Source organism: Drosophila guanche, unplaced genomic scaffold (genome assembly GCF_900245975.1).
Source record: "Drosophila guanche unplaced genomic scaffold, DGUA_6, whole genome shotgun sequence".
Taxonomy (NCBI): domain Eukaryota; kingdom Metazoa; phylum Arthropoda; class Insecta; order Diptera; family Drosophilidae; genus Drosophila; species Drosophila guanche.
This window is the reverse complement of record NW_022995750.1, coordinates 5264310-5287004: the sequence shown is the minus strand read 5'-3', so window position 1 is coordinate 5287004 and position 22695 is coordinate 5264310. Positions and strand designations below refer to the sequence as shown.

General features: G+C 39.3%; 2 protein-coding genes and 1 non-coding gene across 14 annotated transcripts in view; 1 reads left to right on the top strand and 2 right to left on the bottom strand.

The window, feature by feature from the left end:
- LOC117586461 (tight junction protein ZO-1) overlaps window positions 1-22695 on the top strand; it is a 98027-nt gene that overhangs the window by 51725 nt on the left and 23607 nt on the right. For 6 of the 12 annotated variants that reach the window (XM_034276514.1, XM_034276513.1, XM_034276520.1 and 3 more), the window contains exon 3: window positions 2849-3386. In XM_034276514.1, the coding sequence (XP_034132405.1) occupies window positions 2849-3386 (538 nt within the window). Of the gene's footprint in view, window positions 1-2259; window positions 2778-2848; window positions 3387-5649; window positions 6378-12735; window positions 13460-22695 lie in introns of those variants that run through there. The other 6 variants (XM_034276525.1, XM_034276515.1, XM_034276527.1 and 3 more) reach the window with 6 other exon arrangements.
- Window positions 5450-5522, bottom strand: Trnar-ucg. The gene has a single exon. It is a non-coding gene; the product is annotated as a tRNA-Arg (tRNA).
- On the bottom strand, window positions 9415-10278 carry LOC117586464. Its single transcript, XM_034276530.1, has 3 exons — window positions 10072-10278; window positions 9702-10019; window positions 9415-9638 (listed from the first exon to the last, which is right to left on the bottom strand). The coding sequence occupies exons 1-3, from the start codon at window positions 10135-10137 to the stop codon at window positions 9474-9476; spliced, it is 549 nt and encodes a 182-aa protein (XP_034132421.1). The 5' UTR covers window positions 10138-10278; the 3' UTR covers window positions 9415-9473.

Below are 22695 nucleotides of genomic sequence, written 5' to 3'. Positions count from 1 at the left end.
TTAAAAGTTCCGCTGCTCTATTCGGAAATCAGTTCGAAAATTACTCGGCGGTCAGCGCACACGTCTTTGGCTCTCGAGAGCCAGAAGAAAAATTCTATTTCAAAAAAGATTCCCAGACACATATTTGTTTGAACATTTTCGTCGGGTTTTCTGCACGTGCACGAGTGTGTGTGTCATATGTTTTATTAATGAAAAATTGTGTAAATAAAATACTAGCCGGAAAATTGGCATACAAATGTGTATTTTTCGCTATGACTGGGAAATTCTCTGAACCAATCCATATATTTATAGAATGATTGATGGGTAGAGAATGTCTTTAGGATCAGGATTTGAGGAGAATGTTTATTGTGAATAAATGAAAAAATGTTTGAGACGAATAATGAAAGAGTTGCACTGAAATATTTAAAACAAATCAATAAAATTAAAATTGAAGTAAATTAATCAATTAATACATTTACAAAATTATACAAATATTTAATACAAAAACTATCTCAAAATAAAGTAGTAAAATAATTTTAAAAAAGCAAGGAGCAAGAAGTCAAGGCACAATTTATGTACAAATTAAAGATTCATGTTTTGTAAAATATACAAACCTTCCTGTTTCCACTTTAAATTATAGCTTTTTCTCTCGATCTTTTATTCGTGTAGCAATCCCAATAAAAAGAGTCCAACATTAAGACTTTCCTCACTTCTGCCAACACTTCTTTGACGGCGGCGCCTTGCTTCCTATATGTAGATGATGTAGTCATAAACGGTCCATCATTTGGCTTCTCCCTCATTTCTTCCTAGTTCTCTCTCTCTCTCTCTCTCTCTCTCTCTCTTTCGTTTGCCATTAATCAATTCGGCATGCAATTCTATGCCGTAAACAGGGAAATACTCGTAATTGCAACAATAAAATAAATATAAACAACTGCAGAAAATAGCAGCAGCCAAAGCGCAGAGCCCCAGGACCGTTGTAATCTCCATATCCGGCTGGTCTCGCTGTCAGTCTGTCTGTCTGCCACATCTGGCGGAGAGGGAAAGCCCAACTACCATTGCCTTCCTCTCATTCTTACCCTCTTCAGTTTGGGATCCCTCCGTGCTTTTGATCGAGATTCTCTTTGCGTAGAGTGGATGCTGTGTGTGTGGGGCATGGCGTGTATAGGAAATGAGGGTTAAAGGGTAGCCAGAGGCTGAGGGCAGACCTGCTTCCTTGTTTGACATTTTAATTGCATTGTTGATGGATTTTAGTGTTGACACTTTCCTTTTTTTTGTTTGCGCCACATCAATTGTTAATGAACTTTTAAGTACAGAATAACCATTTTTGCGGCTTGTGGGTTTTAAGTGGATGTGGCAGATGCTACTGACTATACATAGATGGGGGTCTGCAAAAGCGGCTTCTGATGGGGTTGTCGATGGAAAGACGCACCCGAAAAAATTGCACAATATACGAAAGTTTTATTGTGGTTTAAGTATTGTTAAAGGGAAAAATAAGTGTCATATATTAAAGGGTACAATGTGGAAATATAGCTTTTTCTTGTGTAAATAAATGTAGAGACTTATTTTTAACCATGGAATAAGTTCCCCTAAGAAATATATGGTTAGAAGGGAATAAATAACATTTATTGATTGGATCACATGAAATATACGGAAATGTCTTCGAAAGAATTCAATTTTCATAAGATAACTAGAGGCAATTCTTAATTAGGGAATACCTAATAATTAATTAATCAAACCCACCCATTTATTAACTTGCGGGAAATTTTTTTTAAACCATCTTTCTACTTAATAATTATATCAAACAGTGACCGTACATTTTCCCGCTTTGCGGTCTCTGCTTTGTTTACAAGGAAATTGTCTGTGAAAATGAAAATCAAGCGAAAAAATTAAACCTTACTTAAAACTATATCAGATTTGAGTTCTTCTTCCGTTCAACACCTCATTAGGGACGGTTTTCGAGTGTGGGGCCAAAACGACTTTTAATTGTAGCCAGTGGGCATACTTCCCTCTCCGTCAAGTCAAAATGCTTGTCTTATTTTACCCTACAGTCATCTATCTCACTCTTCCTACTGTATGTCTCCCTCTCGGCTACATTTATCTGTCTCCCTCTCTGAGAGGAAACAAGATACACGACATGTCCAGAGGGTGAACATGACAAATGCCAGTCCCAATGTTCTCCTACGTCCAAATTTCATTTAGTGGAAGACGCCAAAATAACAATTAAATGAGAAACAAACTAAAATTGTCATTTAACATTAGTCAAAAGAAAAATTAAACTAAAAAAGATAGAGAAACAAAAAACTAGCAGCAACCAGTAGAAGACTAATTAAATAATTGAACAAATTACGTGGGAACAACCACAAGACAATGACAAAAGAACTAAATTAAAGTGAACGAAGAGAAAAGCTCAAAAGAAAAATGTCACAATTCGATTATACCTGCTACACAGTGCCGGAGTGCTCTACGGATGATGATGATGACCATAATGATGAGGTGGGCAGTGATGGGACCTTGGGTCATAAAGATCACTCGGATTGTACCCAAGAATCGGATGCAACAACCACTACCTCTTCCCTAGAGCGGCGACATATCTATAGGAGTCAGTATCGCAGCAGCGGCAGAAGTTATGGACCCCAGAGGGCCTCAATGCCTCTCCTGAGATCCAGTCAATCCAGGGAGATGACACCCCAGTTGGGGACGTACCATGAAGTACCAGAAACACCACCGCAATGGGGATACTTTGTTCCCCTGTCGCCAAATTGTTTCTTTAGTCCCCCGATGCAAAGAAGGCGTTTTAGGTGGGACGAGGGATAAATCTACTTAAAATAACAAGAACAACACTAATTTCAGTATCTCTTTTCTGTTTCAGGGAAAAGGAAAACGATCGCAATCGCAGGGCTGTCAGCTATGGTGGTGGCGACATACCATCCGCTATACAATCGGCAACAATTCCTCGAGCCGCCCCACGTCGGGTGGCTCTGATGAAGGAGCCCCCACCACCGCCGCCACCGAAGCCTCAGCTGTCATCGAAGACCTCGCTGCAGTCCACGGACTCGTCGACCACGTGTCTGGCCAACAGCAAGTACCCCCAGTCCGAGTACAATCTCATACAGAAGATCGACTCGAACAGTACTCTAACGGCACCGGCTCAATATCAGCCGCAGAATTTCTATGCCAACACTGGCACCATCTCCTCCACCAATGGGTATGGATCGCTATTGTGTCATGCCAGCTCTACGGCCAGTCCGTTGGCTGTACGGAAAAGGGACAAACTGCTACATCGATTCAGCGATGCTGCCACTTTGGGACGCAAGCTCAAGAAAAAGAAGAACTCTAATCGCACATGCAGATCCATGACGGAGGCCATTGAGATGCTGGCCGATCCAGTCATAGAGGATGAGTTTTTTGTAAGTACATATTGAGATTTTAAAATTAATTTAAATAGGGTATCGATAGAGTGTGACTTGTGAATGCTATTCATTTATATATGACATTTTTGTGGTCAATATCAGTATATCTTTTCACACATTTAAAGCTTTGCAATCATTATAAAACCTTTCCCTTTGGTTATTTCCCTTTCTCTGGCGTCCATCCATACCATCCCATTCCCCATTTAGGGGGTGTATTTGTTTGGCTTAAGCCTTCCTCCGTTCCCCTGCCAAGCTTTTAATTTCATTTGAGGCTCTGTCTCTGCTCATTCGGTTTTATCAGCATTCGCTTTTGTTTTATTTTTCTTTGGGGACTGGAAATGTTATCCATTGGAAAATGCAGAGAAGAGAGAACGAACCCATAGTCCGGCGGATAGACAGGCGGCTCTGCAAATGCGATACATTTTATTTTCGGTTTAGTTCATATTTGTAGCTCGTGGCGGCGTGGCGGTTCGAAATCCCAAAAAGCTAAAACAAATTTATTTCTCTACGTAGGCGGACGGAAGTGTAAGAAAGACAAATCTTTTTGGGAGATAAGATGGAAAAATATGCGGGGAAATAAATTCAAGTGGAGTGTTTTTTTTTGTTGGGAGAAATATTCATACACTTTTAAGATGCTTAAAACGCTAATGGAATGACTGTTCCTTTGATGAATCAATCGTATTCTTTGATAAGCATTCATTCAATTAAATGGAACTTTCATGAAATAATTTCTCTATTCAATCATTACCATAATTCTCATTAATTAATGGAATCAATGATCATAGTTCCCATTGATCTCTACTTCTTGATCTGTAAACCTCTTTACAACCTCCCATGAACCCCAAAGCCTGAGCATAACCTTGAAAGCCTCAGTTTTGTATCGACCAAAAACCCAATTGAACTCAATTCTGGATACACAACCAACCTCCAAAAAAAGGGGCGTCAATGGAATTATCTGAGTATCCCAATACTCTGAACATTCAACGACCTAATCGTACCTCACAAATGTGCAATGTTTCCACAATTTCGAGGGGAATTGGGGTCACCAGAAGACAACAGAAGACCCGATGGGGCATGGCTAAGCCACAAATTATTTGCAAATCAAGCTTTACTTAACCAACTCTGAGTTGACAGATTAGCATAGTATTTCAATCTCTCTCTCCCCCCATATATTTTTCATTGTTCTATTCTTTGGTTAAGAGTGCAGTAGTATATGACAGTTCAGTGTTCAGGAAGACGAATGACTCTAACAAAACAAGTGACATGAAAACGGTGTCAATACTTGAGGGTTCGAAAAACGTTTTACCTTGCTACAGGCAAAAGCATACCGGACGAACCAACTGAAACCCTCTGACTAATTGGATTTTGTGTGCGTGCCTGTGGCTCTGCCTTCCAGAAAATAGTAGAAAAAGTGTTTGCATTAAAATCAAACAATTGCAGTGGAAAATCGAACGTGAACGTGAGCTGAACGTGTGCGCCGGCAAAAAAAAAACAAAAATATTTTATGTGAGAAATTTTAGCTCATGTGACATCATATTTTGAAATATAATTTTCGTGGCATATTTAGAGGCTAATGGTAGTGCAATTCACCGTTAAAAAAACGTTGCATGCTTTTAAGGCAAAATAGTAAAGTAGTACTCAATTTCAACTGAAAGCGCCATGGTGTAAAAGTTACATTTTAATGTAGAAACGAATGTCAAATTGCGCCTGATCCGTACACTAGTCACTTGGACTGAAATCCAAAGATTGTAGGTTCAAATCCTGTCAGGGCCAAACATAAAAATTCTTTTTTGCTTGTTTTTTTTTCTGTTTCGTCAACAAAAGATGTGTGTTCGAAGCGGAAAATCAACTGCAACAGTTTTTGTTGTATGAACTGGCACATTTACATACGCATACATATACTGTAGGGTTTGTTTTCGTGGAGAACACAATTGACAAGCTATTTTAATCTTCTTTTGTTGAAATCTATTTTGGTAGAGCAAAAACTATTTGAAACCATTGAGAAGAAAAATTTTTGACTGAAAATGAGAAAAAAAGTGAAAAAAAAGATACTTTCTATTCGACCGTGACAGGACTCGAACCTGCAATCTTCGGATCCGAAGTCCGACGCCTTATCCATTAGGCCACACGGTCGCTTGTATATAGTCGTTTTAAACGTGAATAAGTACACGATGTCTCGCACGTTTTAGGGTTTGTTCTGCAGTAGCTAGCACGGTTCTCACTCTCCCCTCCCCCCTTGTCAAACCAGCGTGAATTAAAGTGTCATAATCACAAGCATAAGCAAACAAGCATCGAAGAAAAAACGAAACGAATATGAAACCCACCCCACGACGACGTAGTTTCAAGACGAAACAACCCAAATCGAATGTATACAATCCCCTGGTGCGCTACCGTCCGACGGCCTACGTGCGGAATGGAATCATTGGCGGGGGCGAGGGTCCGGGCTCTAGTGGAATCTACCAAATCGACGACCGGGTGTACACAACCAACAAAATGTTTCTGCGCGATGGTTACATGTATCCCCGCCAGCCCGGCCAGCCCATGGATCCGCGTTATCCGCTTGAGTTGCACGAGTTCCCGCAGCATTTCGGTGCCACTGGCCTGCAGCTGGTCAGTACGCCAAAAGTGCACATAGCTGGGGAGTATTTGGAGGAGCAGCATCAGCAGCAACAACAACAGCAACAGCAACAGCAGGTGCAACTCCAGCATGAACATGAGCGACAGGGCCGCAAAGCAGCCGCCGCTGCCGAAATTAATCTGGCCAATCAAGTATACTGGCTGGGCAAGCAAAAGACGCGCTCCCGTTCCCGCAGTAACAGTGCCGGCAACAAGAGCATGACCAGCTGCATGGGTGGTGGAGGTGGCGGCGAAAGGGATCGGGATCGACCCTATATACGGAATGTGGATGATCTGTTGAAGGCAATGGGCAAGCGGGAGGCGAATGCTGAAACTGCATCCACGGCATCACAGCAACGGCGCTTCAAAAAGGTAGGCATACCAATCCCAGAAACAACATTTTCGAACACTCAAATGGTGCAATCAATCATCGCCATGGATTGCATTTGTCAACCCATGATTGCAACATTTTCAATTGTCGGCGGCGGTGTGGCAGAGCATGGCACCTTATGACCACCTTAATTACATTTACATTTGTGGTCGTGTTGCTGCTGCCTCGTTCCGCCAGGCCATCCGTCATCATTCGCCATCATCCAATCTGCCAGCCGCCTCTGCAGTGGACAGAACTGAGGCACTGAAGCCTGGCCAGACATCATTTGGGCTGTTGCGGACCCTGGGGTGCGTCTGCGCAAAAATTAAAATTAATGATGTTCCGAAATTTGCCTCGGGCCTAAAGGGGAAATGGAAGGAGATTTCTGGCCTTTAAAGTGCAGAAAATAAGGTAGAGGCAGGGTCCAGACAGTAGCTGCTAATTTGCCATTCCCAAAACAAACGAGGAGGAACGTTGAGAGACGCTACTAAAGCAGCGTCCCTACTTTTATACCCGGTACTCAGTCAGAATAGATGTTTTAACTCGGGAACATGATATACATACATTTGTGTGTACAAATGTTAAGGGCCATTCTCTACATTTCCTTCCGTACATTACTCAAATAACTTCGGCAACCTATCTAATATACCCCTTAACTCTTCGTGTACCGGGTAAAAAAAAACACACCTGCCCCATAAAAAGATATTCACTCTACTTTTGGGACTGCTCCGCAGCTACACTCCACTCCACTCTTTCTTTTTGATTATTTTTCCATTTCTGAAAAGCCTGCTCTTTGCTGTGGTTCCTTTAGCCCTTTGTTCCCCCCTTTTCCTTGGTTCCTTTTATGCATTTTTTAAGCCGCTGCTGTTAATTCTTCCATGACGTTTTGGTTTTTGTTTTATTTTAGATTTTATTTTAAACTTATTTTGATTTTATTTTGCTGTGGTGTCTTCTTCGTCATTAGTGGATGTATTTCTTGTGGTTTATTTTTCTGACTTAATCCCTCTTTCGCTTGGGGCTCAATTTATGCGCTTCTGTTTTGGATTCCAATTCTCGGACTCGGACTACTCTGAGGAGCACTTGAGTTTGAGAAATTGGTTTCGTTGATTGTGCTTTTGCGGCAGAGACAGAACAGTGGTTAAAAGATGATGATAAATGGTGCTGTATTTACGAGGGTATAATTGTTGGACTCATCACCAAAAGTTATAGATTTTACAGGTAGTAAAATGAACCTAAACACATTAAAAGAGAAAAAAAGCAAAAGAGATTTGAATATTGAATTTTCTTTAATTTGAAATAGTCCAACACCTTGTAGTTGTCTAATTTATGGTTCATATATTTTAAAATACTTTGTGTTCAGTATAATACAATGATCCTACATGCAGATGTAATTCCGTTGTCTCTTTCTTTGACTACTCATTGGTCTTTTAAACGCAACATAAACACAATTTTCAACCGAATAGTGAACCACTGCAGTGCTTCAGTGCACTGTATAAACATCTCCCACTTCCAGCCATGACTCAACTTCCGGCTGTGTGTAAAATTCCATTTAGAATTTCTGATAAACTTCAATTAAATGAAATAAACTGGAAATGGAAGTGGAATGTAATGTGCATACATTTATGCATTATAAATTCAAGCTCTAGCTTCAAAATAGTTCAGGAATTTAAGCCAAATCCGGGGAAGGAATTTCCCATATGCAAAAGCAAAACAAAAAGACCAATATCACAAGCAATTGTAATGCAGCTTGAGTCGTTTCTGGTTGGGGAATTCCCCTCTTTTTTGCTGCAGTTAGTCGTAAATTTAATAAAGCCCTTCCCTTATCCTCCCCTTTGGCAGACATTGGCATGTGTTGTGGCATTTTCTTGGGGCTCTCCGTCTCCAGTCTCCTCCTTCCAAGAAAGTTGGGCCAGTAACTTGTTAACAAAAATTCACAGATGGTCTTTTTGTTCGTCAAGGCAGTCACGTGCCGAGATTCAATGTTTTTGTGCAGTTGCGACAACTGATTGAAAATGCAAGGCGAGCTCTGAGCTCCAATCAAGCAGGATTGTAGCTAGGAGAGCAAGGAGTGTGAATGAATTGGCTTCGTTGCGGTTTTTACGGCTTATTAAAATGTGATGTATTCATTGAGCTTGATAAGTTAAAAAGTAATATTATAATTAAATGAAATTAAGAGAAGTTTTTATGAATTTAATGTGAAAATTGATTGCTAAATATTTCTTGGTGTAATTCATTCCTTTCGATTACCATTATCTTTTTTTATATCTCTTTAAACATTTACGGGGGGTCATAAGCCCATTTATTCCGTATTATGCGCCTTAAGCCAGCAATCTGACACAATCTCTGTGCATAATCTGCCTGCCAACCAAATCCACAGCCGGATCGTAAATGTCTAAATATCTTTGACCAGCAATTACGCCCCTCTGTAGACTTGGGCTTGGAGTACAAATGAAATTACCCAACTACAACAAGATAAACTCCAGCAACACCACCTAGGGACTCCTCCCCATATTTATATGTACATTTATACATTTACCTGTACATTTATATGTAAATATTTATATGTATGTACAAATGTATGTATGTACATTCATCTGTACATCCGTATAAATGTTTATAATTTGTAATAACCAACAACGACCACCAGGTGGCGTTTTCGTAAGCCCCTCAAGAAACAATAATTATGTATAAGCAAAAATTAAGTGACAAAAAAAAGAAAAACCAGTTGAAACGTTTAGAGTCGAGGCACATCGACACTCTAATACCCATTACTTATTTTGAATATATTAAAAGATGCACTCAAAAGAGCTTTGCCATTGTATTAGTACCATGGCAAATCCACGTGTTCAAAGTGCCAAGCAACAGATTTGTATTGAAATTTGTATTTTTCACTCTGGCCATAAGTGATCCGATTGCCATCTGTTGAAATCAGGCAACAATTTTTAAAATAACATTTGAAATAGATGACTGTGCCATTTAATGATAAACACGTACATATGTATGTAGTTTTTAATTGCTTCAATTACTTCCATTAAACAAAGAATGTTACAAATTAGAGTTATAGTCATATCCGATCGTCTGCACAATTCATTTTTGGTTTAATTTCTGTTAATTAGATCCTCAACGAACATAAAACTCACATTTGTATCAAATTGTATCTTCTTATCGAAATACCACTGCATCGTCAACATATAATCCCCAGTCGGAATGGGCAGACGCAACAGCTCAGGCTTCAGATAGAAACCCTTGACAATTTGTGGACCCTGTTAAAAAAAAATGTACTCATATTTAAAAGTTGTAAACTAGATCCTTTTCGTGTATCTTACCATAAAGGGGCACGTGTGGTTTATGTTTGTAAACTCCTTAAATAACCCGTAGACTAAATTAACCACGGGTGGAGAACGTTTTCGTAAAAACCGACAGGCATCAACATGAACGTCGATCAACCATGGCTTGTATCCATTTGCCCTTTTGAGTACGCGGATTTGAATTGTTATATTGGTGGCAGGATGTAGCACCGTCCCCTGCACATTACAGACCACTTTCTTCCGACTCAAAGCCTTCAGGCGACAGTTTTGGAACACAAACCAGGATTTATTGTAGCTCTCGCAGACGATATTCGTAAACTTAAAGATGACGGCATCCTGAAATGTTGAGAGCTGTACAAATGTATCTCAATCATTTATCAATAGTTACATTTAAGGCAAAGTGGAATGCTATCCAAACTCCGAAGAACAAACAGGCAAATGGATATGCCCGCATTGTATCGTTTTCATACAACTAACTGTTGGGCAATATGGGCAGAAACCAACTGGTGTTCGAAATTATTGTACATCTCAAAATATCTGAGTATACCAGTTGATTTGTATCTTTTTGCAATTTTCCGCTTTATTGGTTGATGAAACAAAGAGATAGATATGCATGTATGCATGTACATATGTATTTCAAGCGTTTCGTGGGTCAGTAGATCGATGGAATATAAACAGCCAGACACCTGTTCATTTCTGACATACATATATATGTAGCTTTTATTTATTTATGGGCTCGAAGCCGCTTTTTTTTGGCTGTTTCATGCACTTACAAGAATTGATTATGCCCCTGTACTTGTTTTTCTTTGAGTACTGGGTATCAAAAATTAAAAGACCAGCCGACAATTTGAAATGTTGCACGTGTCCACGAAATTGTATGAGCAAACTAAACAAAAAACAAATAAATAGAAACAATAGAGAAGGAGACATGATGAGATAAGTATATATAGAGAGAGAAAGAGAGAGAGAGAGAGAGACAAAGCAAGAGAGAGTCACTGATAAAATAATTGTAGCGCATTAAGTTTTTGGGTAATTGCTTCACATAAGCCAGGTCATTAACAGCGGACGGCGTCCGCCAGATAAAAATCAACACCGCAAACCTATTCCACCCGAAACAAACAAAAAAACAATTTAATTTAATTGCGTTTTGGGAAAAATTAACTACAAACAACTCAACTGTGGCTATGGTTGGAGGTTATCTATGAGAAATAATCAGAGAGGGGGAAGAGCACAAGTGGAGCACAATTTAATTGAAATACTTTCAATTCTGTCTGCTGTCTGACTATGACTGGTCCATAACCTACGTTAATATGGAACCCATTGACCCACCACCACCCACCCTAAACTGAGGCGGAGTCTGAGTTACAGTATTGTTTTGGTTTCCTTATTTTCCCTCATTTCCCATCCGTTGGCTTTCTGTCTACTCATGCAGAAACACTTGAACTGACTATTCTTGGCTTTGCTTTGAGAGACACTTTGTGCTTGGGCTAGGTCATGTCTATAAAGATGAGGAAGAGTTTTCTTTTGGTCAGCATTATGGTCGAATAGGCAAAACTTCAATGATTAAACTATTTATGGATAGTTCTCGAGCATGTTTTGACTTACGAAAAGTTAAAAGGAAATGTAAAGAAACTAGGTAAAGTGGAAGACAGTATTCAAGAGGATGATACCATATTTGAGTGCAGAACTATGTTTAGACATACCGGATTAGAAACGCCAGTATTTTTACCTTACAGAACCTCAGAAGTGCCTACATATGTAGCTTGTTACTGCCGCAGCACCTTCCTCATTCCAGTTTATACGTTGGAATTTATACAATTTAAATGCTTGTGGCATATATTCCATTACCATTAATTCATATTTATGATAATGCTTAGCCAAATGCTTACCTGTAAATCATAGAAATGCATTTACATACTTACATATGTACATATATTTCTCTTGACCGCACTTAACGCCCTTGCAACCGGTGACTGACTCATGGCTCATACCCCAGCCATCTGGTCCTCTAGCACTCTCTCTCTCTTTATCTCTCTCTGTCTGAACTCTACAATTCTCTCCTTAACATGACACGCAAGTTCCTTAAGCATTTGCTGCACTCATTGCAAATTCACAGCAGCAGGCACTGCCACTGCAACAAAAAACTACAACAAAAGCTCCTCCATCGCATTCCTATAAATACCAACTTCACACTGACTGCGGGGACAACGGGCCTGCAGCTCCAGCAAAAAGCTGGCAAGTTTTTCTTTTATCTTTGATTGCAAACTTGAACAGAGAGCGCACCAGCAGCACAAGACAGCACCCAGGAACAGGCAAGAAAAGGAATACTGGCTGGCTTCAGTGGTCTTGAGTCTTTGATACCCTTTCAGATGCATCTGAATTTGAACAAACTAAGAAGTAAAATGTAGAGTTTGTTGTGTTACGGTTTATCCAAAATTCCTGTTGCATTTTTGGGATGCTGTGAACCGTTTTAGGGGTCTCCCAACGATCGTTGCTATCGGAGTTAAATTTAAGTTATGGTGATGGGATCCTGTCAGGGATCTGTAATAATAATATCAAATCCATTCATTAACATATAAAATTAACTTTATTGTGTCGTCCAATGTATTCTTCACTGCCTCTAAAAAATCTCAAAATCATTACACCCCTCTTTAAGGGTATTGCAAATAACTCCTTCACACAAAGGCATCCGGAGCCTTGCCAGTGCTGCCCATTTTGTAGTTTTGTCGCTTTGAGTGGAACCACATACCCACACACACACACTCGTAAATACACAAATATACCATACAGATGCAACAGAAAAGTTGCCTGGCAACATTTTTCTGCTCATGTTGCCAGCAACAAGTTTACGTTTCTACCTGAATCCCAGGCAGCGCACACACCTGAATCAAAGGGGCGCATGGGTGCGTGTGTATGTGTTTATTTGTGTGTGTGTGTGAGAGCATTTTTGAGCATATTTTTTTTGAACGTATCTACACGTACGCCGTCGTCACAGCCGCCGTCGCCGTCGGCTTTTGCTTTTTCTTGAGCGTGCCGCGCCGCGGCGTCCATTTCAAAAGTCGACAAAAGTTGGTGGCGAATGGACGCGATTAACGGATGAAAAGTATTTGGTTGTAACCGAGCGAGCTCTCTCGATATATTGATACCCCCACACGACCCACACCCCCCTCAGTGATATTTGTGTGTGTGTGTGCTGTGATTTTTATTGCTATTTCGCTTGCTCTCTCAACGGTTTTCTCGTGTCGGTGTTTGTTCGGGTTATTTCGGGGGCGCCTGTACTTTTTTCGTTGTTCGAACGTGCCTGGCATTATCCCGATCCGTGCCTTTGGCATTAGTTTGCCGTTGTTGCTGTTTGTCACGCGCGCGTCTCGCGACTTCAATTAATTAACAAAAGCAACAACAACCAAATCCACTCCACTCAGAAATCATACACAAAAAGAAAAATGTAATTCCAAGTGTCATATGCTACAGTGCCTAAAACCCGTTCTACACAACACCAAAAAAAGAAAAAAGAAAGAAAAAATCTTGCATTGACATTTTTTTTGCCACAAGAACAAGATTTCCAAATGTCTGTGCAACATGTTGCACTAAGCAAGAGCAGCAGCCAACATAACCTCTACGAAACGAAAGGAATACCAATATCATCAGAAATCACACAGTAATTTTTGCACCGCATTCCTTCCTCCTGAGAGATGGATATAGTCAGCGGCTCTGGAGCGGGCAATCAACACGTTCTGCCAAACAATCACTTTCGTCATGAATCATTTCAGCAACAGGTAAAAGCAGCAGAGCAACATACCGAACCCCTTAAGATTAACCAGAAGAGATTAATTATAAATTAGGTGCAGTTCATTTGTTAAATGTGTCAAAAACTTATATTAAAATAAGATTGAAAGAATTAAATGCTGTCACTCTTGTATGTATCACTCTTTACACAAATTAAAGCGTATCGCCTTAGGATCCTATACAGAACGTTTTGCTTGAATAATATGGAATCTTACAACAATATTCCACATATTTGCTTAAAGGAAAGATGAAAATTAATTTTCAATAGAAAGCTGAAAAAGACATGTCCCCCTTGTCTATACTCATCTGTTTCCATACACCATCCATCCTGCAGTAAAGATCTCCCTCCCAACTCATTAGTTAAGCCAAATCTGTTTACACTCCTCATTTGCTTTGCAAAACTCTCACCTCATCAGCAGTAAAAGATTTAGCGGAGTGGGGGAAAGACAAGTGCCAAGTTTGCACTAAGTGAAAATGCATTGAAAAAACACGAAGAAGAAACTGTTTTTCTTTTTTATGGAAAGACAAAACAGCGTCAGCCCCGTAAAGGTTATGCACGAAAGAGCGTTCGAGCTAAACAAATTGATATTTAGGCTTCAGATGCCAAAAGTTTGATAACCCCTCTAAGAAAACGGGATCGGATACCAAAACTGATATCTGCATTGTATCCATCGTATGCCTACCATTCAATCAAAAATATTGCCTTTTAATAGCAACGAAAATCGAATGAAAAGTCCGAAATGAAACTGTTAATTAGCATTCGAGTGTATAATTTTCCCATGGCCAAAGATATATAAAATATCAACAAAAAAATCCAACAAATTACTGCAACTAGAGAGGGTGATGGAGAAAGAGCGAATGAAAGACCGAACTGTTGTTGCAACTGTCATTACGTTCCTGCAACCTGTTGCTCGGACGATTCGCTGCCGCTGACTCTGTATCTGTCGCTGGGGTAATCAACCAGAGAGCCACCAAATGAATATACGAGTATGGGCATGGAAAATACGTTGCAAATGGGAGTGGAGTGTGGAGAGTGGAGGGAAGTGTGGGGAGAAAAACTACCAGAAAACTTGTACTCGTAAAATTAATGAACTTTTCGAAAGTGAAACTTTTGATGAAGTGGCGCTTTTTTCCTTTGTATATGAATGTTAAACATTTTGAATATTTTAAATGTAAGAGATATGGAAATTGTTAAAAGATATCAGGTTATAACAGTATAATATGGTTGGAAAGTGTTCTGATGTCTTGCCAAAGATCATTCTCTAATAGAAAGGAGACTGATAAATATTAGTGTGAAGTGAGTCTCCTCTTTAGCTCTCAATTTTTACATGCCTCACTGATTAACTTAAGTGCACTACAGAGACTGCACCGTAGAGATCTGCTTAGCAGAGAACCATTTTGTCACCTCTTTCTCACATACCAACTGCACTCTCCCCTCACAAGCTAGGAACCCCTTCGAAAATCCGTCTCTTGGGTGGAAAAACTTGACATTGATGACAGACTAGTAGTAGACTAGACTTTGTCTCTGACCGCGGCTCCAACTATAGGTCTGGCATTCACTTTTATGTGTACATATGTTTTTCTGTTGGCTCCAAGACCTGCCGCAATCTTTGGGTCGACATTTTGGAATGCATAATTCATGGCTACGGCTAATATATTGATTATAGTCGAGACTTGACGATGGAATTCCATTGGATTGCTATGCTATTTTTATGGCCATTCACTGATGGAATAGAGCTTTTATGGCCTGATGGCTATTTATGGGAATAACTGTGTGAGATGTGATATGTATGTAGATATGGTGTAGAAAGTAGAAGTTGGGAAGTAGAAGTAAATGGAAATAGATGGGCAATGGTTGAGGGGGAAAATATAAACAAAAATCTAAAGTCTGATATTTAAATTCAAAGAAAGTATACGCTTAATGAGCATTATAGGCAGACTCGCTTGTTAATTCTATGGAAACTTTTTCCAATGCCAAGTTCAACCAAGAACCCCCATATTTATGAAGACATTTTGAAGCTGGGCTTAAAAACCGCAATTTATGCTCCAGCTTTGAAAGCAAATCCTTTAAACCGATTTCTGGAAAAGCAAATATACACAGAAGAGCCCCATGCCATGCCATAAAGAATCTCTACCTCTACATTGAGAGAGGAGGAAAAAAACCAGTTTTCACATGACCATAAAGAATACCAACAACGGATTCGATCTCTGACAAAAATAAAAGACAAAAAGAACAAGAAATACGTATTCGAAGCCCTAACACACACACACACACATACATAAGCATACATGTACATACATCTATATACAAAAGTCTACAGAAGAATTCTCCAAGGATGATGGTGGGGAAAAGGGGGTTTGAGTGAGAATTTCCACTCGAAACTAAAACTAGCTTTGAAAGAAAGAAAAAGTCTTTAACAGCCAGAATCCAAGTCAAGTTGTTGTTGAACTGGTTTTAGATCAGAGATCAGTTAACAGGGGAGGAGGAAGCGAACAGGCGAAATGGAACCAAACACACACACACTCACACCATGCCATTGCCATTGGATGTAGCCGGGCCCTTTGGAGACTTTGATTTTGGAGACTCAAACTGTCTCCCTCCCTCTACATGCGGGTGTTCAACGTTTAACCCATTGATTTATATTGGTAATTTAACGCCATTACTGTGCCGCTGCCACTCCTGACTCCAACTCTTTGACTCTTTTGGGAAAGTTATCTAACGGAGGGGCCATGAACTGCACTGCTGCATTGAACCAGACAATTGAGTGATTTCCATGTCTGCTGTGGGGGCCTGGGGCCCTTCCCATTCTTCGAGGCAATTACCTCGCCCCCAATCTACCATACATATCCCCCTGCCATTGCTCCACCTCCATGGTTCGTGGTCTGTTGCCATGTTAGGCATTCATAATTGTTTGAGCTTGCAATCAACAAACAACAAAAAAATAGTGGAAAATGGATAAAAATTGTAGCCCTTTTTCCCCGCTATTTTCACTCTTTCCCTCGAAATTGAGCTGTAAAATTGTTAATTTCGCTTCTGTCTTGTGTTAGTCACGTGAGCTTCAAATTAACTTTGTACACCCAGTAATCATGAAGGGGTATATAGGTGTAAATTAACGTACACATCAACAAATATCTACTAATAAGAGAATAAAGGGTACCTGAATGTCGGGTCACCTATACTTCAGTAGAAAACATTCCGAATGGTTTTTTATGCTCTTGTTGCATTTTGATTGGAGTCATTCCGCGTGCAATTAGCATATTCGTGCGAGGGAGTTTCAGTGGCTATTAATAAACCAAAATTTGGATGACATCTACCTATCACATTATATTTTTTATACTTTTGTGAATGGGGTTTTAGCTTTGCCCTTCACCTGCTTCCTAAAGTTACATTTAAAGCCCAGTAAAACCAAAATTAGGAAACTATGAAGAAGTTTGCATACCTTTAAATTGTTTCTTGGAAGTAATAGAAATTCAAAACAGAAAGCTTCCTACTATTTTTCCTAGAATACATAAATACGTAGCTCATAAGAAACCAAATAACCACCCACAGCATGTACATACATATGTATGTACATACATATTTACGATTCTACATTAGTACTTCCCCATTTCGGTGCTGTTCCACCTGTTTGTTCCACTTCTCACATGCAAAATTTCACACACAATATTTGTACGCAAAACGATCTTATTAAGAGTCTCAAGATTTATTAGCAGTTTGAAATGGGAAATCTTGAAATCAAAAGGCGACAATTTAGAAACGGCAAAACAAATACAACTGGATTTCAGATTGTGGGGCCAGTGCTGTGGTAACAAAAAAACGTTTCAAGTCGTCACAATGTGTGTTGCATAGTTTCCAAGACTGAATAAGACTTTAAAATCTTAGCAGATATAAAATAAGACATGTAAAATGCGTTGAAAGCCACAGCTCTGTTGCATTTTGTGTTGGGGCAAAATACTTGTTTTTTGTTTTCTTGGGCTTACGAAACCAAGCAACACACACAAAACAGTAAGCTTTGAAGTAGCAGCAGCCACATTGATTAGGAAATGAATGGCAGCGATTTGTAGTTGTATCTTTGCAGTTTCCAGATACGAGCAGCAGCAACAGCAACCAAATGAAAACTTCACTTGACATGCTGCCTGCCCCCAAACCGCACACCGCAGCGGTGCACACACCGCACCCAGTTTTAAATTCTTGCCGATTGATTCATAATGAAGAAACCTGTTTGGATTTTTAACAAGAAATGCGGAAAGAGTAGTTTAAAGCGAATTTTTTATACTCTTATGAATGTGATAATGATAATATGATTTTCAAGACGCAACTTCAACTTTTAATTTTTTCAATTAAAAAGATAGTAATAAAATGTTATCATTATATTTCAATCAAACATAGTACATTCAGCGACATCTCAGGGAGACCAACAAATTGGCAAATACAAAATATCATAGTTTAAGATGCAATAATTAGTTTTGAAAATTAAAAAGTTAATCGTATGAATATAATTTGTGAGTACGTAAAAGTGCTAAAATGTAACCCGATTATTGGCAGACCCAACAACCCGAGCCCAACAAATTTGAGAAATATAAAATTCGGAAAAAAATGCATTAGATTAGGGCATATAAAGTGACAGCATTCTCATTTTGCATAGTTTTCCAACTACTCACTCACTCGATCGGTGTCTGTTCAGTCGATCAGTTGCTGATCAATAAGGTTCTTCTGGGTGTGTGTGGTGTTTCCATTGTTCTGTTCACATCAAATCAGGCAGAACCCTTCACAGCACACATTCCGCAGTCCACACAATCAACGACTCCACCTGCGGTTTTTATGTCTACCACTTCGACCCTCCATATTTGCATTCAATTAATTGCGTTCTTTCCTTTTGTTTGGCTTTCTTTAACTCATAATTCCATTCCTACCCAATGATTCATTGTATTCCCTCACCTCAAATGACGATACAGACACTTGTATTTGTTTTATTTTATGTTTCTTTTGTTTTCGCTACATTCAAAATATTTATGCATTTGTCTGATTTTCCGCCATAAATATTATTATTTTTCCATGCCATTTCCATGCCTGAATTTTTGCTGGTATTTGCGAACAGTCCTGGCAAGCTGTTGAATGGTGATAAAAAGTTATTGTCTTTTTCACTGTTTGCATTGTCTGTGACAGAATGGTGGCGGTGCGACTGATGGCACCCAGAATATACAATTAATCAATTGAAATTCGATTGGAGAACGAATGCGGTATTCGTATCGAATCAATTTGAGCCCTGTATGGCCATGCAATGTGATGTACATTTGAAGTACATGAAGAATAAACATCAAGCGTGTAAAATAAAAGCTTGTATTTATCATATTATATTTTACGGATATCTATCTCACTACAACTATCACTTTTTTAAACTTTACTTCCTTTATTAAATTTCGTTATGGGACATTATCTACCGACAATTGCAATTATGCACACCTTAATGATTGTGTGTGGGTTCAATTCGATTCGGGGTTTTCCGCATGCAAACAGCAAAATGTCAAAGTTGAATTTGACTGGAATTCATGGGAACATGTGGGGCAGAATAACATGTGAAAGTTGGCGATATTTAAGCCCAAAGCAGAACCAGAAAGTAAGCAAAAAGCCATCAGGGCTAACAAGCAATTTTATATGCAAATCAATCGCAGATTGAATAAAACATCAGACAACAGACACCGAGAAAGGAAGGCAGAGGGCCCCTTTTAGCCATCTGAGGAACCTAAAAAAGCCACAAAAAAAGTTGCCAAAGAGGCAAAACTCCGAAAACTGTGGAAAGATTCGTTGCGGTCTTCCTGTGAATTTTAATTCTTTTATTTGTGTATTTTTATGGATTTACGAACGCATCTTAATAATCTGAATCTTTTAAATGGGAATTTGAATACAAAGGCCAAAAGGTAAAGATTGATTGTGTTGTGAGAAGAGATATTTATGATGTTCCTCCAAAGCGACTGAAATATAAGGGAAATATTTATTGTAGACTCTTGATATTATTATTAGTTATAATTCGAATAATTATAATAATTATTTAACAGTTTGCTTCTGTTTTCTCTCCCTCTTTTCAGGTGAGTTAAACGTTCTTTTAGAAAACAATTTTTCGCATGCCCTTTGGGGGGTTTCAGCGTATTCGTGAGTATGAATAATTTGCAGCTTAATTAGGGGAGCGCAGACTGGATCTCATTATGGATGGATAGGCTTTGGAGCAGCAGAACTCTCTCATGCATTAAAAATAATAGGTGTTCTTTGGGGAGGTAACATTTTCCAGTTGACTTCCTCGGATAAATATTTTCATGGAAAATTGCACTTAATTGTGTGCAGTTTTTGTCCCCCAAAAAAGGAATCATTGATGCATCCAAAGGTGCGGACAACCAATGAACAAGCATATACAAGTATATACAATGTTGTGGTGCACTACAGTGCAGTGTACAGTGTGTTCCGAAATTATAAACACACATTAAGTGGGAAATGCAAGCCTATGAAGTCATCGCCAGAGCGATGTATAGTTTAAGTTGAATCCATACAAATCATGTAATTTGAGTGGCCGAGCTGTAGAGTTGTTGAGTTGTAAAGTGTGTATTATAACTCTTTTAATACTTAATTTAAAAAAGAATCCAATTCATCTTCATATTTCTGTAACACACTGTACGTAAATTAGCATAGACCGTACCGTACTGTACTCCCCCGAACCCATGTCAATTATTTTTACGTGTGTGTGACGTTTATCTAAAGTGACACCGCGCAGCCATGCAAATTGCACATAAATCGATTGTGTGGGTATCGATAATAGCTCTGTGATCCATTGCTGAGGCTGTAACTAGCTGTAGCTGCGGCTCTATTTCTGCTTTTTGCTGTGGTCGCGGCTGTTGATGGCGTGCCACATAGTTTGCATTTATTACAAACGGGTAACATTAAATATTATGGATTTTTTCCACTAGACTTTTTCTTCTTGAAATTGTTGTATTTTTGCGTGGGTTTTTCGTTTGCAGTTTTCACGTCGTGTCGAGCACTTAATTGCTTGATAAATGCAGAGTATGGAGGACAACAAATGAAACGATTGATTGTCCAAACAATCATAAATAAAATACTCTTTTTGATATGGAGAACTAATGACATACATATGTATGTGTCCGAGTGTAAATGGGATGTATTAAGGGGTGTACTGCAGAAATCGATTGCTAGCTAATTTGATCACCTTAATCTCAGCTTGATTGCCAATCCACTCTGTGAAATAACGCTATAAATCTACATTTTGTGTTTATCTTCATGCTTCTACCATATTTTTATTCCTAAATATCTTGCATGTGCTTCTATTCCAACTCTCCAAAAGGCATCTCCGACTAAAGGAAACTTCACCTTTGCCCCACTTTTTTCTCTGCTGCTGCATTCACTGATTAGAATGGAAACATACTGATTTCGATTCAGAGACATGTCAGAGGCGGCGACAGTCTGCCGGTTCCTGTGTTCCTTGTGGCACTTCACATGTTTCCTTTGGGCTATGCCTCACTCCTCTGAAAAGGGAACTGCTTGCTGCTGTTTGCCTTGGAAAATTACACACTCATTTTCAGAGTGTTTACTTTTTGCATACTAGAGATGGTTGGAAAGGAGTGGTGTGAGGTTATACATGTATCCTGCTGTATCCCATTTCCTGTTTACCCATCGCTCCGCTACCATTGCACGGAAAAAGAAAAGAAAAAAAATGGAGTAGGTGTTTGCTCTGGGCCATGTATGAGATAATAGAACAAGAACCAGAACAAGCATTGTGTGAGGAGGATGTGTGTTTGTGCTGAAGATAACACGTCGGGATAAGTGAAAGGATGCTCGAGAGCGCTCGAGAGCGCAAACAAATGACAGTGGACACGGAACACGCCAACGGATACATTTGCTTGGACTTTAAGGATTTGTTGAGTGTTGAAGCTATTGATCGAAGGGGGATTGTGCTTTGGAAGTAAAGCTCTTAAAGGAACATCGATAAGGGATGGGATTTAAAGAGGCTTTTCTAGATTCCTAAATGTAGAATAACCCTTAAACAATCAAGAAAATTCTTGGCATAAGATCACCTAAGCAACCTACCGAAATCTTTTTCAATCAACACAAAGACTCCCATTTATTTATTAAAAATATAACGTTTTAATTGTGCCAAATTCTTAGGCTTAGAATCCTCTAATCTTCCATTAGATCTCTCAATCATTGCATTTTCCCTGGTGGCAACGTATTTTCAACTATAGAAATCTATGATGAGAGGCATTTCCCCTCAACAAACTCATGCGTAATCCTTGCTGCATGACTGACCCAAATACGAGTACACAGCCATAAAGGTCATTTCCATTAGGCACATTACACAACCTACGAGTACGAGTATCTATAGATAGGTACATGGATACACACTTGAGAAGAGGGCACAATTCCAAGTGGCAGTCATTGTATCCCCCGGGGTGAAGAAGGGTCTCTGCGTGGCACGCATGCGCACCATAATTCAAACACATGAAGAACGCACTTTTCTTGCATTTGAAAGAGTAGGGGGCAGTTCACTCTATAGCGCTTCCTCCACTGCCTAATTTATATATATGCATGAATGTATCTATGAAATCTAGAGTTTTGTAGTTCAAGCACGTACCACGCACAAAAAAAGAAAACACTCGACACCGATAGAAATTCTTAACTGAAAAAAACCAAATGCCTATGGAGAAATGTGTTTGCTTTTGGTTCGAAAGTTGGACGAGTATCTGACAGATACTGTGATACATTCTGTGTGTGTTACAGTTTAAGTATCATTTCAATATGTTGGCATTAAAGTTGGACAGCGAAAACATGAACACGTCGTTACGGCATTAAACTCGTTAAATGTTCCCAAAAGTATCCTCTAGAGGGGGCAACAGAAACAACAGTAAAGCCAAAATTACTCAGACGCATAATTTGGACTGGAATGGCAACAGTGCCACCCACATACATACAAATGTACATACACTGACAAAATTGGTTGTTAAAATAGGGTTTACGCTGTGGAAGTACCCTTTGAAAAGAAAAACTTTTCGATTGGATTTTTCGATTGAATTTTATGTTGAAGCTTAGTAGTTTTTCTCCTCAATTTCTTCTATTTTTTCCTCAGTGTATGGGTACTTGCCACATCCACACATCAGTGTCATGGAATATGCAAATGTTGTTATTGAAAAGCGCTTCCCCAAAATGGCCTCGACATGTCAAGTG